The sequence below is a fragment of the Elephas maximus genome, chromosome 9 (genome assembly GCF_024166365.1).
Source record: "Elephas maximus indicus isolate mEleMax1 chromosome 9, mEleMax1 primary haplotype, whole genome shotgun sequence".
Classification (NCBI taxonomy): Eukaryota; Metazoa; Chordata; class Mammalia; order Proboscidea; family Elephantidae; genus Elephas; species Elephas maximus.
Genome location: NC_064827.1, coordinates 27,396,900 through 27,412,498, shown reverse-complemented (window position 1 = coordinate 27,412,498; position 15,599 = coordinate 27,396,900). Strand labels below are relative to the sequence as shown.

The 15,599-nt window shown below is 38.0% G+C and overlaps 1 protein-coding gene across 5 annotated transcripts in view; it reads right to left on the bottom strand.

Annotated features, from left to right (window-relative positions):
- Window positions 1–1,001: 1,001 nt before the first annotated feature.
- Window positions 1,002–15,599, bottom strand: part of CNTLN (centlein) — a 249,024-nt gene continuing 234,426 nt past the window's right edge. For 4 of the 5 annotated variants that reach the window (XM_049895236.1, XM_049895238.1, XM_049895239.1 and 1 more), the window contains one exon: window positions 1,002–1,631. In XM_049895236.1, the coding sequence (XP_049751193.1) occupies window positions 1,530–1,631 (102 nt within the window). In that variant the 3' untranslated portion in view covers window positions 1,002–1,529. The remainder of the gene's footprint in view (window positions 1,632–15,599) is intronic. The other variant, XM_049895234.1, reaches the window with a different exon arrangement.

Genomic DNA, 15,599 nt, shown 5'->3' with positions numbered 1-15,599 from the left:
GTAATTTAAAAACTATTCTTAGCTATGGGGCATACACAAAACAGGTGCGTATGAGTCAGAGTCGACTTGATGGAAATGGATTTGGTTTTTCTGATTTACTTAGACCTAGATACTTTTTTTTAAAGGGTGGGGAGGAAAAGGAGACAATAAACAAGTAAACAAATAAGTGAACAGAAAAATAAGCTATTTAATTTCATTTTATAAACAAAATAAAATAGTAAGATGGTGAGGAAAATATGTCTGTGAGAGAATGTGTAAGCTGAACCTGAATGATGAGAAACAGCCAGCCATGAGAAAAGTTGAGTGCAGAGTATTCTAAAAAGAGAATTCTAGAAAGGGCAAAAGCTGGAGGCAGAAATAAGTTTGGTGAATTTCGAGGGACCAAAAAAGGCAGATGTGGCAGGAACATTATGGGGGGGGGGGGGAGTATGAAACTCAATGGACCACTATGTTCAATAATCTAAGCAAGTGTGATATTACAGTCAGTCCCTGGATTATAAATGAGTTCCATTCCTAAGTCTGTCTTTAAGTTGAATTTGTACGTAAGTCAGAACAGTTAGGTGTGGTTCATATCTAAGGTCAGTTAGTCAAATGTCTTAGTACATAGTGTACTTTTTATGCATAAAAAACATTAAAGAAACACTTCCAGATACACTAAAACATCTTTAACATAATAATGTTTGGATGTGCATCGCAAAGTAATGCTTATTTGTTATTACAAACCATTGTATGTACCTCAAATTTTTACTATAATAGGCTTTACAGGGGTGGTTCATAACTGTGGGTTGTATATAAGTTGAACATTCGTAACCTGGGGACTACCTGTACTAATAAAATTTAACTTTAATTCATTGATCACAGTAGTTCTTTTAGTTCTATCTTAATTTTACATACTGGGTTTGTGGTCCCTTGCTAATTTATATGACCACACAAAGTACTGAAAATTGAAAAAAACAGAGAAAATGTTTTTATTTTTGTCAAATAGTTGTAGGAAAATACAGCATCTCCTATATAATCCACTACATCAATGAGAACAGATACAATTGACCACACAATTCGTTTTATTATGATGCTTCATTTTATGTATGCTTCCATACAAATGTGTTGCTCGTAGGATCATTTAAGGCAAATTATAGCAGTTTTATGTAAAAAGTTTAGTTTCTTTATGAAACTTAAAACATTAAATTCTCAGTTGACACTTCTTTCTTTTTAGACTCAGACCAATACGTGTGTGCCAAGCTTGTTCTAGCTCCTTCTAATGCACTGGAAGGAAAACCATTTTTAAGTTTGCATTGATTTGTGGCAATATTTGTATTCAACAATCAAATGCTACACTATTTCCTTTTAAGTGGCTGTGCACTTAATTAGTTTCACTTGTTCAGCAATTAATTAGTTTCAGAGACTTCTTATTTTGGTATTGAACCTGACTATTGATAGTTGGAGCAGATACTGTATCAGGATTACAATGCATGTTTTTCCAATCACACGACATAAAAAGTTTTCACATTTGAAAACACTTCATTGTAATATCATCTAATATCTTTCATAAGTGTGAAATACTCTTCAATTAGTTTCTTTTTTCCATTTATTTTCTCCAGTACTGCTTCTAGTAAATATGAGGCAAAAGGAAGCTGTAAGAAAAACACAGAAAAAAAGGTTATCCAAACAATATTTTCAGCTCTAAAAAAAAAAAAAAAGTTTAAAGCATATACTAAATATCATTAAATCATTAGAATTCAACTATCTGCAACTCTGCAACCATAATAGTACCCTACTGGATCTCTTTTCAACTGATTTTGCTGGTTAGTGTGGGTAATTCTGTCCTTTTTAATAAAAGTGATAAGAAAGCAGAAGTCAAATGAAAAAGATAAACGCCTTATTGAACAATCCATGGTTTACTGACCATGTTAATGATGTAATCTGCAATACAAGCAGCTAAGCCATTTATCTTCAATCAGCTGATCAATAGCAGGTTACAGTCATCTCTAGGGCACACAGGCCCACAGAAGTAGTACTATATGTTCATCACTCATAAAAGAATGAGAACTATCAATACACTTGTCTATGTTGGAGCTGAATATCTCCAGAATTGCATGGTAAAATTTCAAAGCAAAAAAATGGTGAAAGTATACCCATTGATTAAGTTGTTATAGAAAAGTTTGTTTGGCATATCAAAGTGTAATACACATGTTGCAAACTGCTGAGTTTATGAAATGCAGAGTACATTTTTAAGTTTCATAATTTATATAACTTTTCTGGTAAAGTTTTGTTCCCTCTGCTCCACTGGGTTGCCTGTAGAACTCCTACTAATCAAAGAGAGTTAGGAGCTGTAGATAGAAGAAAATCTGAAATGTTCCCCTAATCGCTCCAGTACCACCCCAACTTCTTTTTATCCTATTTCCTGCCTATCTAGTCTCACATAAGAGGTTTATCATAATTAAAAATTAAGTCATTTCTTGGACTTGTCCCCTTGAGTAACCAGGAAAAAAGTGACTCTTGATGCCCTGAATCTATTAATGAGAACACTTGTCATGCCCCCCATTCCCTTTCCCATCAGGCCCTTCTTTGTGCGGGGATGGCCACCGGTGGCATCATTGTTCAGCACCTGACCGAAAGACAGCCCCATGCCCTAGCTATGAGTTGGCCTGGGGCAAAGCACTATGCTGATTGTAACTAGTTAAACCTATCAGAATGGTTCTTTTCTGAAGTGGACTGGAGAAAAGAGAAAAGACTGGCCAAGTGGCAGTGAAAGGACAGGGCAAAGAGGCAGGGAAAAACAGGCCACGTAGACCATGAAGGAGGGGTAGAGACCAAAGCTGGCCTACAGAAGTGCTGCAGGTCCTAAATAGCTTTCTAGATTAAGTTGCTTCTTATCTCTATTAAAAACTGCCCCCCCCCCTTTTTAAGAGCGATAAGAACCACAGGAGCTTCATTCATTTGTATTCCTTCAAACTCATCACTGAAGAAAGCATAAGATACCAAAATATCACATTTCTTCAGTTCTAAGATATAGCTGAATATTAGATACATTGACATAAGAACAGCTTTTCTGGAAAAAAAAAAAACTAACATATTAAAGAAACACATGTACTGCATATGCATTCCAATTTCAGGAATGTGAAAATGTGAAAGAAATCCATCTGAGAATCAAAGAAAAAGAATATGTTAGATTCTCTCCTGGAAGATAATGATCCTAACAGCAAATCCTTACTTTGACGAATTGCCCTTCTGGCAAAACTACCAATTTTACAAATAAGGTAATTTAAATTCTCAAAGCATTAACACTAGGTGTTAAAACAAATGCACAATAAACACCACCTACTGGGCAACTTTCTTTTATTTAAACCATGTCACACTGTGCCATATATATTCTTATCTAAAAGTTAGACAAACGAGTTGGAAATACCCTTCCATCTCTTACTGGTAGAAACAAAAGCAGAAATAAATTTTTTAACTTCATTTCCTGAAGTTATTCAAGAAAAAAAAAAGTTTTCTGATAAATAAATTTGGAAAAAAAACCAAACTTCAAGTTCCTGGTCTTCAACGTTCGATGCATCAAATCTATTCTTGAGATGGTCTCTAAGTTCAGGTATAATATTTTGGCTCTTGTGGATTTGTACCAATTTTCTTCAGCTTCAACTTGAATATGGATAGGAGCAGCTTGCCCCTGGCCGTGTTCTGACTGATGATATTGAAGTTTTCCATTGTCTCTTTGCACAGCTGTAGTTGATTTGATTCCTGTGCATTCTATCATTCAAAGTCCAAGCATACTGCCACTGTTTATGTTGTTGAAAAGATGTATTTGCAATGAAGAAGTCCTTGATCTTGCAAAATCCTGTCATGTGATCTCCAGAGTTGCTTCTATCACCAAGGCCATATTTTCCAGCTACTGTTCCTTCTTCTCTGTTTCCAACTTTCACATTCCAATCACCAGTAATTATCAATGCATCCTGATTACATGTTTGATCAATTTCAGACTGCAGAAGTTGGTAAAAATCTTCAATTTCTTCATCTTTGGCCTTAGTGGTTGGTGTGTAAATTTGAATAACGGTCATACTAACTCGTCTATCTAGTAGATGTATGGATATTATCCAATTACTGACAGCATTGTACTTCTGGACAGATCTTGAAATGTTCTTTTGGATGATGAATGTGACACTATTCTTCAATTTGTCACAGTAGACCATATGACTGTTCCATTCAAAATGGCCAATACTAGTCCATGTCAGCTCACTACTTCCTAGGATATGGATCTTTATGCATTCCATTTCACTTTTGATGACTTTCCATTGTCTGAAATTCATGCTTTGTAAATTCCGTGTTCTGATTACTAATGGATGTTTGTAGCTGTTTCTTCTCATTTTGAGTCATGCCACATCAGCAAATAAACATCCTGAAAGCTTGACTCCATCCATGTCATTAAGGTTGACTCAAGTTTGAGGAGGCAGCTTTTCCCCAGTTGTCTTTTGAGTGCCTTCCAACCTGAGGAGCTTCCGACACCACATCAGACATTGTTCTGCTACTATTCATAAGGTTTTCACTGGCCAATTTCTTCTGAAGTAGGTCGCCAGGTTCTTCTTCCTAGTCTTAGTCTGGAAGCTCTGTTGAAACCTGTCCATCATGGGTGACCCTGCTGGTATTTGAAATACCAGTGGCATAGCTACCAGCATCACAGCAACACACAAACCCCCACAGCACAACAAACTGACAAACAGTTGGTGGAGAGTATGGATTTTTAAAAAGCAATCGGTCCTTTCTTCAAGATGCACAGCATGTGTCCATCCACTTATCTCTGCAGGCTCTTCTTCTATTTTGTATATAAATAATCCAGGAAAAGCAGTATCATCTCTCCTTTTGTAATTTTAGACCAGCATTCACATATCCTACAAGTTACTTTGAAATTTCTTTAATTCAATTTTTCCATTTTACTTTTTTATAAAGTGAACAATTTTTTTCCTACAAACCCAATGCTTACTCTACTTGCTGTTTATGACTTGTAGTTTACTGGCAACTGTAAACTCAGCTTTCAAAGGAGTCTTCCAAAACCTGTTTTTTAATATATAAGGATCAATTACAATTAATGTGATTTGATATAATTTTATAACAAAACAGTTAATAATTGAAATGAATTTAGAGGAAGAATAAGGAAAAGTCAGAATTAACAAAACTTTTAATAAAATATTGTTTTCAAATAAACACAATAATGTAAAATAACTGTTAACCAAAAGATTTTAAGTAGATATCCCTTCTATTTTAGAGCTAGTTCCTGCTTTATGGAGTAGACTCAATACATATTCAAGTAATGAATGCACTGACAGCTTTCATTTTAAAAATGCCCTCCCTTATCAAGTTGCACTGTTCATTTATTTAGTAAACCCTTTTCATCCCACCCTTTTCATAGATTATTACAAATAAAAATTCATGCAGATGAGGCTGAGTTAACAAAAAAAATTTTTTTGAGAATGGTTAATGTCTTAGTTATCTAATGCTGCTATAACAGAAATACCACAAGTGGGTGCTTTAACAAATATATTTTCTCACAGTTTAGGAGGCTAGAGTCTTAATTCAGGGTGGGGGCTCTAGGGGAAGGCTTTATCTCTCTGTCATCTCTAAAGGAAGGTCCTTGTCTCTTTGAGTTTATGCTCCTGGGTGATCTTCATGTGGCTTGACATCTCCCTTCCCCCATCTCTGCTTCTCTCACTTGCTTGTTTTATCTCTTTTATATTTCAAAAGAGACTGATTCAAAATACACCCTAAAACTGCCTCATTAACATAAAAACATAATCTTCACTGATATAACCTAATCCTGCCTCATTAACATAACAAACATATCCCATTCACAAATGGGGTTATAATCATAGGCAGAAGTTAGGATTTACAACGTATCTTTTTTTTTTTTGGCAGGGGGGAACAATTTAATTCACGACATTTCACCCTTTACCCCTCATCCCCCAAATTCATGTCCTTGCAACATGTAAAACACATTCACCCCATCACATCCTACCAAAAGTCTTAAATCAACTCCAGGTCCAAAATATTATCTTCTGAATCATCTAAATCAAATATGGATGAGACTTTAGGCATATTCCATCCTGGACAAAGATTCTCTTCATCTGTGAACCTGTGAATCTAGACTACAAGTTACCTGTTTCCAAAACACAGTGGTGGAACAGACACAAGGTAACATTTCCATTACAAATGGGATAAATTGGAGAGAAAGAAGGGTAACAGGCAAGTACAAACCCAGCAGAACAAATTACATTAGGTCTCAAGGCTTGAAAATAATCCTCTCTTCCTAAGACCATCTAGGCAATGGCCGTGACCTCCATATTCTGGGTGTTGGTCACACCCTCTGGATGGGTGGAAGTCCCTGAGTTTCAGCTCTGCCTTCCAAGCCCACTGGGATGGCAACTCTGCTCCCTTGGCTTTGGGAAGCCCCATTCTGCTAGTCCATCTGGGTGGCAGCTCCACTTCCTTGGCCCTGGCAGGCCCCGTTCTTCTGCCCGTTGGGCATGTCAGCCCCACCCCCTCAGCACTGGGGGTGGCTTCATACCCCTGGCACACCTTAACAGTAGCCTCACACTCCAGAACCAAGTTGGTGAAGATCTGACTCTCTGAAGCCGAGGAGGCTGGCCCCACCCTTTGAGATCCTGGAGACAATGGACCCACCCTTTGAAACTGAGAAGGCCCCTGCTTCCCATGCTTCTTCCAACAGTTCTTCTGATCTCTGAGCTGTTCCAGGGATGGTCTTTTTCTTTTCTTGGAGGAAACAGATAACAGCTCTTCTGGCCTGTCTTCTGCCTGTAGAATTCCAAGAGGCAGACAGCATTCTTTCTGTTCGTCCTTTCTCTGTCCCCTGAAGCCTAAGCTGATGGGTTTTCTGCTGTTGTAGCTGGTTAGATTCATCAGTCACAGGCTTAATCTCTTTAACAGAAGATTGTGTAACCACGTCCTTGATGAAACTTCTAGGACACATGTCCTTGATTTGTACAACAGAACATTCCAAATCTTTAAGTTTTGTTTCCATTTTGCACAGTTCATTTTTAAGTCCATCTCTTTCCTCTTGCATTTTACTGCAAGCGGCAAGGAGAAACAGGGGGCCCCTTTAAGACCTTACTTAGAAATTTCATCTGCCAGATATCCAAGTTCATCACTTATAAGTTCTACCTACCACCAGACATTTGAACATAATTCAGATAAGTTCTTTCCAACTGCATAAAAAGCACTGCCCTTCTTCCATTGTGCAATCACATGTTCATTTTCTTTCAAAGCCTCCCCAGAAGCACATTTAACATACGTGTTTCTTGTAACATTTTATTGCTGGTGCCATATGTATTCTCTAAGACGTTAAGAGACCTTCTCTATAGCTCTCCTCATTATCTTCTGAACCCTCACCAGAATTGCCTTTGACATCCATAATTCTATCAACAGGCTCTTCAAGGCAATCTAGGCTTTTAGATTAGGTACCTCAAAACTCTTCCAGGCTTGAGGTGCCATAGATCCCTTTTGTGTAGGCTTTCTAGCCATGGTCTTGTAACTCCCACCCAGGTGATTGGGCGGGCCTGTTCAGATGTAGTAATTGTGGCCACCAAGGGGATTCGTTTGTTTTATCTTCCCACTGGGCTTGAAATAAGCCACCCGAGAAGCAGGAAAGAGGAAAGCCCATCACCACCAAGCAAGAACAGCCAATAGCCAGCACATCCTTTTGGACCCAGGATCCCTGTGCTGAGAAGCTCCTGGATCCAGAAGACAGAGAGAGAGAGACAGAGCTCAAGAAGTGGCAGCAGAGACACAGCACCAGAGATTCAGCAGGAGACAGCTGGGCTTCCAGGCTGATGGAGAGAGAAAGCTGAGTGTCTCTGGACAGAGGTGTAGGGCCAAGGAGAGGTGTGCCTGACAGCATGGCTGAGCAGAGGCTGTCCTGATGGAAGAATTATATACTTGAGTGTTCGTGAGCCTGAATTGTAACCTTTTACTTCCCTAATAAATCCCGTAATTGTGACTATGGTCTGTAGTTCTGTGTGGCCATTGCAATGAATTACTGAACCCAGCAGAGATTGCTCTGGGAGGGATGGCTGGTGTCAGAATTGATAAAGTTGGTGGAGAATGGAGGCATGTCTGATCTCCACCTCATGGGAATCAGCCTTAGGGTGTTGGTCTTGATTCTCCTTTCCCCTTGTGAAGTTAGAGGAGGTCAGTCACTGACCTCCAGTCATTATCCAATTCTAAAACTGCTTCTACATTTTATGTGTCTGTTCCAGCAGCACCCTACTCCTGGTACCAAATTCTGTTTTAGTTATCTAATGCTGCTATAACAAAAATAACACAAGTGGGTGGCTTTAACAAACAGAAATACATTTTCTCACAGTTTAGGAGGCTAACAGTCTGAATTTAGGGTGCTGGCTCTAGGGAAGGCTTTCTCTGTTATCTCTGAAGGAAGGTCCTTGTCTCTTTGAGCTTCTGCTCCTAGGCAATCTTCATGTGGCTGGGCATCTCTCTTCCACCATCTCTGCTTCTCTCGCTTGCTTGTTTAATCTCTTTTATATCTTAAAAGAGACTGACTCAAGATACACCCTAATCCTGCCTCATTAACATAATAAACATAACCTAATCCTCACTGACAGAACCTAAACCTGCCTCATTAACATAAAAAACACATCCCATTCACAAATGGTATTATAACCACAGGCAGAGGTTAGAATTTATAACACATATTTTGGGGGGACACAATTCAATCCATATCAGTTAAGAATGAGATTTTCAAGTTGACTAGTTAATTGAGAATTATCACTAATATCACATAAAGATTACCATTAATTCTTCTAAAATCTCATAAATTGTAGTTAACTTGAAAGCTAGATGAAACATAATTTAATCGTTGGTGATTCAAGAAAGCTCTTCAAAACCTTACAACACCACACGAATACCAATTCACAGCATCTAGTTATAGACTGGGTGGGGCTGGTACTTAAAATTTGACACACATTTAAAAATTCACATGATCTGGATATTTGCCCTTTTTTTTTAACTGCAAAATATTTTAAAAACATTAAGAAGACCAGAAGACCTGAACTTTCTGCCACTCTGGAGTCTAGATTAAGATCAAATTTACTTCATACTGACAGTTTACAGTCAATTAAATTCTCTCTATGTGCATTCTGGGGTCCCTGCGTGGTGTAAACAGTTAACATGCTTGGCTGCTAACTAAAAGGTTGGCAGCTGAAGTCTATCAAGAGGCACCTTGAAAGGCCTGGCAATCTACTTGTGAAAAATAAGCCACTGAAAACCCTATGGAGCACAGTTCTACTCTTACACACATGGGGACGCCATGAGTTGGAATCGACTCAATGGCAACTGGTTTATATATATTCTGGAAGGGACTAGACTTGAACCCTCCCCCAGAACTCCTTCATATACAGAAAGTACAGCTGTCTTTTTTCTGAAGTTAGACTGAATAACTACCCTGGGAGTAGCAACCTGCCTAGTCAACAGCAAAGATCCTTTCTTACTGACTTCATCATGGACATCTGAAACAACAAACTCAACAATTATGCCGCCTTGGGTTTTATCTCAGATGGCGTGTCCCCGGGACTACAAAGTACAGAGAGCATGAAGATTTCTTTCTTTCTCTTCCTTAAAAAGGAGAAGTGATACTCCTGCTTATGTCAGTTTGAACACAAGTTTGAACTCTTCCACTTAAGGAGAAAAATGGACAAGTGAAGATTTGATATGGAGTGAGTTTTCTTGGTATGGAAATTTCGCTGGGACATCTGAACAACAAGGAGCTTTGTGTGATCTATACTGAAGTCTTAAAGCAGATCTTCCTAGTCATTCTGGCTGTCCCTGTTGTAAAAGGCGATTTCCACTACTGGAAGAATTTCCCTGATTTCACACATGTAAACACCTGCAGATGTTTGCCTTTAGGAACTGTCATGCCACTGCCACAATCTCAGATTTATCATTCACACTTAAAAATGCTGGCTTCATTTAAAGGGCTTCTGTGTAAAGGTAAGATATGAATGATGGCTGCAGATGTTTGAGACCTATCTGGGAAAAATTACAAAGTCTAACATCCATAACTGCAAAACGTACAGACAACTTACATCAGCACTTAACTGGAATGTGTTCTTAATAATATAAAAATTGAGAAGTTTTGTGTTGATAGGAAAAAACTGAAATAAGGGCAACTTCTAAAATTCACAGGGATAAAGGATACAATTAAGAGTTTAGCCATTTTCACTCTTATTTTTGGTTTGAAGACTATTCTCAAAAAGGTACTCCTTTAAATTAAGTTTATCTAGCTTGAGTCATAGTGAAAGTGAAGATATTAAATCTTAAGTATTACATCTGCTCCTAAAAAGGATCTGATTCTGTGACCTTGAAGACTTTTGTAAAAAAGGCTGATGTAGTTTATTATAAATTTAAAGGTGTGAATTTCGTATAAATAAATATACACAAGCATACATACATCTATGCACACACACATTTAGGTGGATAGTATCCTTTCTATTATAACTAAAACACTGAACTTGTTAAAATAAAGTAGAATGCTATGGGAAGGAATAGTCAATTTATTAATAATTTCAATTTATACTGAATTTTGAGCAGTTACATTTTAATATCCTAAATATATATTATTGTTTACACTTCTGGCACCTACCCTAATCTATACATCTCTTGCGGTTCTGAAAATTGACACACAGAAAAAGCTGTGTCTGTTGCACTCAAACCCTGGTAAAGGCAGAAGTTTTTCCTTTCATTCTGAACCCTATTCTGGAAGTTATAAGAGAGAATTGAGGGAAAAAAAAGTGAAAGAATGTAAGTTACTTCATTTATTCTTTTGTCTCAAGGAGTGTCCCTATAATATTTAGAGCTAATGGATTATCTGTCCTACTTATAAAGACCTCCTGGTGGAGCAACCCTCAATAAGACACTTCAGTGTTTAGTAACATTAATTGCCAATAACACTTAAATGAGCATAGGCTTTCCTCCGAACTTGACAAAGCTCCATTCCTGTGCTTGGGCATCTCATTTGGTTCTTGATCAACACTCCAATTCTCTGCCTTGACGACTTGCCTAGATGGGGCCAACCCTCTTGTCACTGGATCCCCAGCAACCGGCAGTGGTCTTGCCCTGCCTCATTTCCCACACCCTGTCAAGCCACTATTACCTGAGTACCAGTGTTCTCAAAGAACAGGTACTACTGCTGTGCCCACACCTTTAAGATGATGACTTAGACAATGGTAACAGTCCAGAAAGGAGCCAATTTCTCCAAATCCCCTTGGGCGTCAGTTTGGACTCAGGTTACCTTTCTTGGATATGAGTCTCTCAACGAGGCCTGATACATTTCTACTTTCCTAAAAATGGTCCTAAAAGAAGGTCAGCGAGGAAAAGGAAGATCTGCAACATGGATTGACATAGTGGCTGCAACCATGGGCTCAAGCATAATGACAACTGCGAGGACAGTGCAGGAGCAACTGTTGTACATACGGTTGCCATGAGTCAGAACTGACCCGATGATACCTAACAACAACAACAAGCGTTCTTCTAGGCAAAGATAGCACATATCATGGCAAATAATATATCTTTATACTGGTATTCAGTCTATCCTAATGTGAATGACTTTCTTGTCAAAATGCCAGGATGTGTAGGTATATACGTATTAAGGGATTAGGCCTGTTCTCCGCAAGTTCCTTCATGACTAAGTGTGATATACACAACATAAAGAAGACTCCCTTCAAGCTGGAGTCTCTTCTCGTGTGTGGATTAAAGAAATTATTCAGGGGCTCAGAGGGACTTGGTATGAATACCAATGTGAATCACATGAATATGAGTTCTGAGTTCAGGAAAATAAACTGTTTAACTGATGTAAAAAGTACTTAGCAGGTAGAACCATAATGGTAAAGGAAGGAAAAATAAAGCTATTGGGAAAGATTAAAAAAAAGAGTTTGAATTAGTTAGCGTTTTGTTTATCACTATGTCACTAAGTGTTGACTTAAATATAATTTACCCCAGAGTCTGGGTGAATGCAGATAATGGCTTACACATGCTCAGTGAGAGCATTAATTCATTTACGAAGCAAATGTTATGTGCCAAGCAATGGGCTAAGCAACTTCTGAGATGACTAGCACCAAGTCTTGCTAAAATAAATGCTTTTAAAAGAAATTAGTAAAAAACTAATAAATATAGGAAATCACCAGAATACTAAATCTAATTGTTTCCCATACATTTTTTCTTGGTTTCAAATGTTATTCTCCTCCTTAAGGGTGATAACACTGTCACAAGTGACAAAGCATTTTTACGTGCACTATTTTATTTATCATTCCAAATCCTATTTTATAGTTGAAGGTAATGAGTTGAAGAGACTTGGGTGACCTGCTTAAGCTAATAGCCCCACATGCTAGTGTGAGTCAGGACATACACCTAGGCCCTTTGATTATAAGCTATTACAAGTGTACTACAGGGAGACAGTTCTGGGCAATGAAAGGAAACAGTAAGAGTCTCAGCCATGCAAAGGTGCAAACGGACAGCTTCAGCTGCTACTGAATTCCCCATTATTCCATGAAGCAGATTTCACACTCTGCAAGAGTGGTTGGCTTCGATATTTTACAATGCAAAGATTGGAAATATTGTGCTTTGATTCTACTGCCTCATAGTGCTTCCTTTCATATAGCTTATTCTGCCTGCAGGCCAGGGCAAAATCCAGATGAATAATGTTCTTGCTTATATCCTTGAATATTAAAAAAAGAAGAAAAAAGACAAAGGCTGGGCTTTGAGGTAGAAGAACTGGAATAAATTCTTTCTATATTGGTCCTCTGAGCAATCCATAATTTTAGGGCACACTTAACTGACTTTTTGCTTTCCCTTACATATTATAGGAGATAAAGATTACTAACTAGTACCCTCGATGAATGTATTCTATCCAGAAGGCAGAATTTGGCTATACTAATTAAGAGCCTTCCAGTGTTTTAGAAATAAGGAAATAAGCTCACCTTCTGTGAATCAAACTGATTAAATCATAATAGAAAGAAATATTATGTGTGGTATACACACATATATACCCATATCCATTGCCATCAAGCCAAATTCCGACTCACAGCGACCCTATAGGACAGAGTAGAAAGAACTGCCCCATGGGATTTCCCAGACTGTAATCTTTACGGAAACAGACTGCTACATTTTTCTCCTGCAGAGTGGCTGGTGGGTTCGAACTTTCCATCTTTTGATTAGCAGCTTTAACCCTGTGCCACCAGGGCTCCGGTGCTCATATACTGCCTATGTGTCCTCCTCTAGATTGTAAGCTCTTTCTTTGAGGATCTGTCCTATTTGTCTCCTATATTGACTAGCACTCTTAAGGAATAGGTTTTCAATAAAAGTGTGTTGAACTGAATAGCATTACTAATTTCAAATAAAGAAATTCCAGGTAGAAATCTTTTATTTCATATTTGGTCGAGACTTAATTTTAGAACACCAGTTATAAACTTTGTTTCCTTATAGCACAAATACAAAGAAAAATACTGCAATGACTGGGAAGAAAAGAGGGTAGAGCCACAAGAAAGAACTGATAACAGGTTTAAACACAGTTTAATTATTTTATTTAAAGGATGGAGCCCTGATGGTACAGTGGTTAAGCAGTGGGCTGCTAACCAAAAGGTACGCTGTTCGAACCCACCAGCTACTCTGTGGAGAAAGATGTGGCAATCTGCTTCTGAAAGATTTCAGCCTTGGAAGCCCTGTGGGGCAGCTCTACTCTGTCCTGTAGTGTTGCTATTAGATGGAATCAACTCTATGACAGTGGGTTTTATGGTTTTATAGTAAATAAATTTGTTATCCCATTTATCCTATAATTCCTAACCGAGCAACTATTCTGACTTTGGTATCATCTGCAGTTTTTGTTTGATTTGTTTTGCTTTTTCTTCTTTCCTTCTGTTCTCCTAGTGGATGAGTTTAAATTTTTGTTTGTGTTTGTTTACCAAAGAATTTATTATTTGTGGTAAAGGATTTCTCAAGGGTTTTGGGGACTCTTACTATTTTCTCTAGGAATCCCTGGATGGCACAAATTGTTAAACGCTTGACTACTGGCTGAAAGATTGGTGGTTTGAACCCACCCAGAGGTACCTCGGAAGAAAGGCCTGGTGATCTGCTTCTGAAGGGTCACAGCCTTGAAAACCCTGGTTCTACTCTGCCCACATGGGGTTGCTGTGAGTCATAACTGACTTGACGGCAACTAACAACAACAACAACAGTCCTCTGAACTTTAACCCGATGGTCCTTTTCCTAGTACCTTGTTTCTGGAGACGTTCCAGTAGACTTGAAATTGTTAATTTAAAAAATCCTGGCAAGGCTCTGAATGGAGGATTTTTTCAGCTCCGGATACTTTGGCTAGGATATGATGAATAAGTCTGGATGACTTTGAGTGTTTATGAATGTGATAGAGAGTAAATGTGTACGTGTGCATGGTATGAGTGTGTGTGTAATGTGTGTGTGTGTACTATTACACGTGCAAAACAGGAGCAGCCACAGAGTAAATTTCTTCGGCGTTATCAGGAGAAACTTTCATTTAACCTTCAGGCTGGAAGCTACTCTATTTACAAAAGCCAGAGAGATTTATAAAACCTTCCCACTGCCATACTGCAAGACATTCTATAGAAGGTAAGCATATTTTGCAGAGAGGACACTGGGGAAAGTGAACTGTTTTAAATTTCAGCATTTACAAGATCTGAAGCAACTAACAGACACAGGAATATTTAAAGAAAAATCACTGATTAAAGTCTGCTCTTTAAATTCTGAACAGCTGAAGGCAGAAAGAGAATTTTTTATTATGGTCTTTGTACAAGAAAATGACCTAGACAAAGTGGACTAACATGGACTGAATGAGACCCAGAAAAGGAGTAGCAAATAACAAAGAATAAAGCAATGACAAAAAATAAATAAATAAATAACACATCAAAAGTTTTTTTTTGCCACTCCTGGCTAAGGGTTTTTATACAAAGCCTAGCCAAGAAGTATCCTGTGGTTAAAATTGTATATTATTTGGTATAAAACAAATCTATGTATAAAAAACCCATTGCCATTGATTTGATTCCGACTCACAGTGACCCTACAGGACAGAGTAGAACTGCCCCCAACAGAGTTTCCAAGAAGCTGCTGGTGGATTTGAACTGCCGACCTTTTGGTTTAACAGCCAAACTGTTATCCATTATGTCACCAGGGCTCCTTATACATGCATACATATTTTAATATGTATACATATGTTTATATACACGTATATGTATGTGTATATATGTCCATATATGTGTATGTACATATATACCTATAGCTCTGCTCAAGCTGACGTTCAATAAATTTCATAGTTTATATATTTTAACTATTTTTTATTATTCCCCATCCCTAGAATTATAAATTCCATAAGCGTAGTGGATTTTAGGTCCCTGCTGTATTCCCAAAACCTGAAACGATACCTGCCATGTAGTAGGTACTCCATACATGTTTTTTGAATGAATTCTACAGCACAGGTTCAGTTTTATTTCAACTAATTCTTTCCACTGCTTTTATAAAGTCCAAGTACAAAAGACTGTTTCAGGTATTACTAAGGCTTG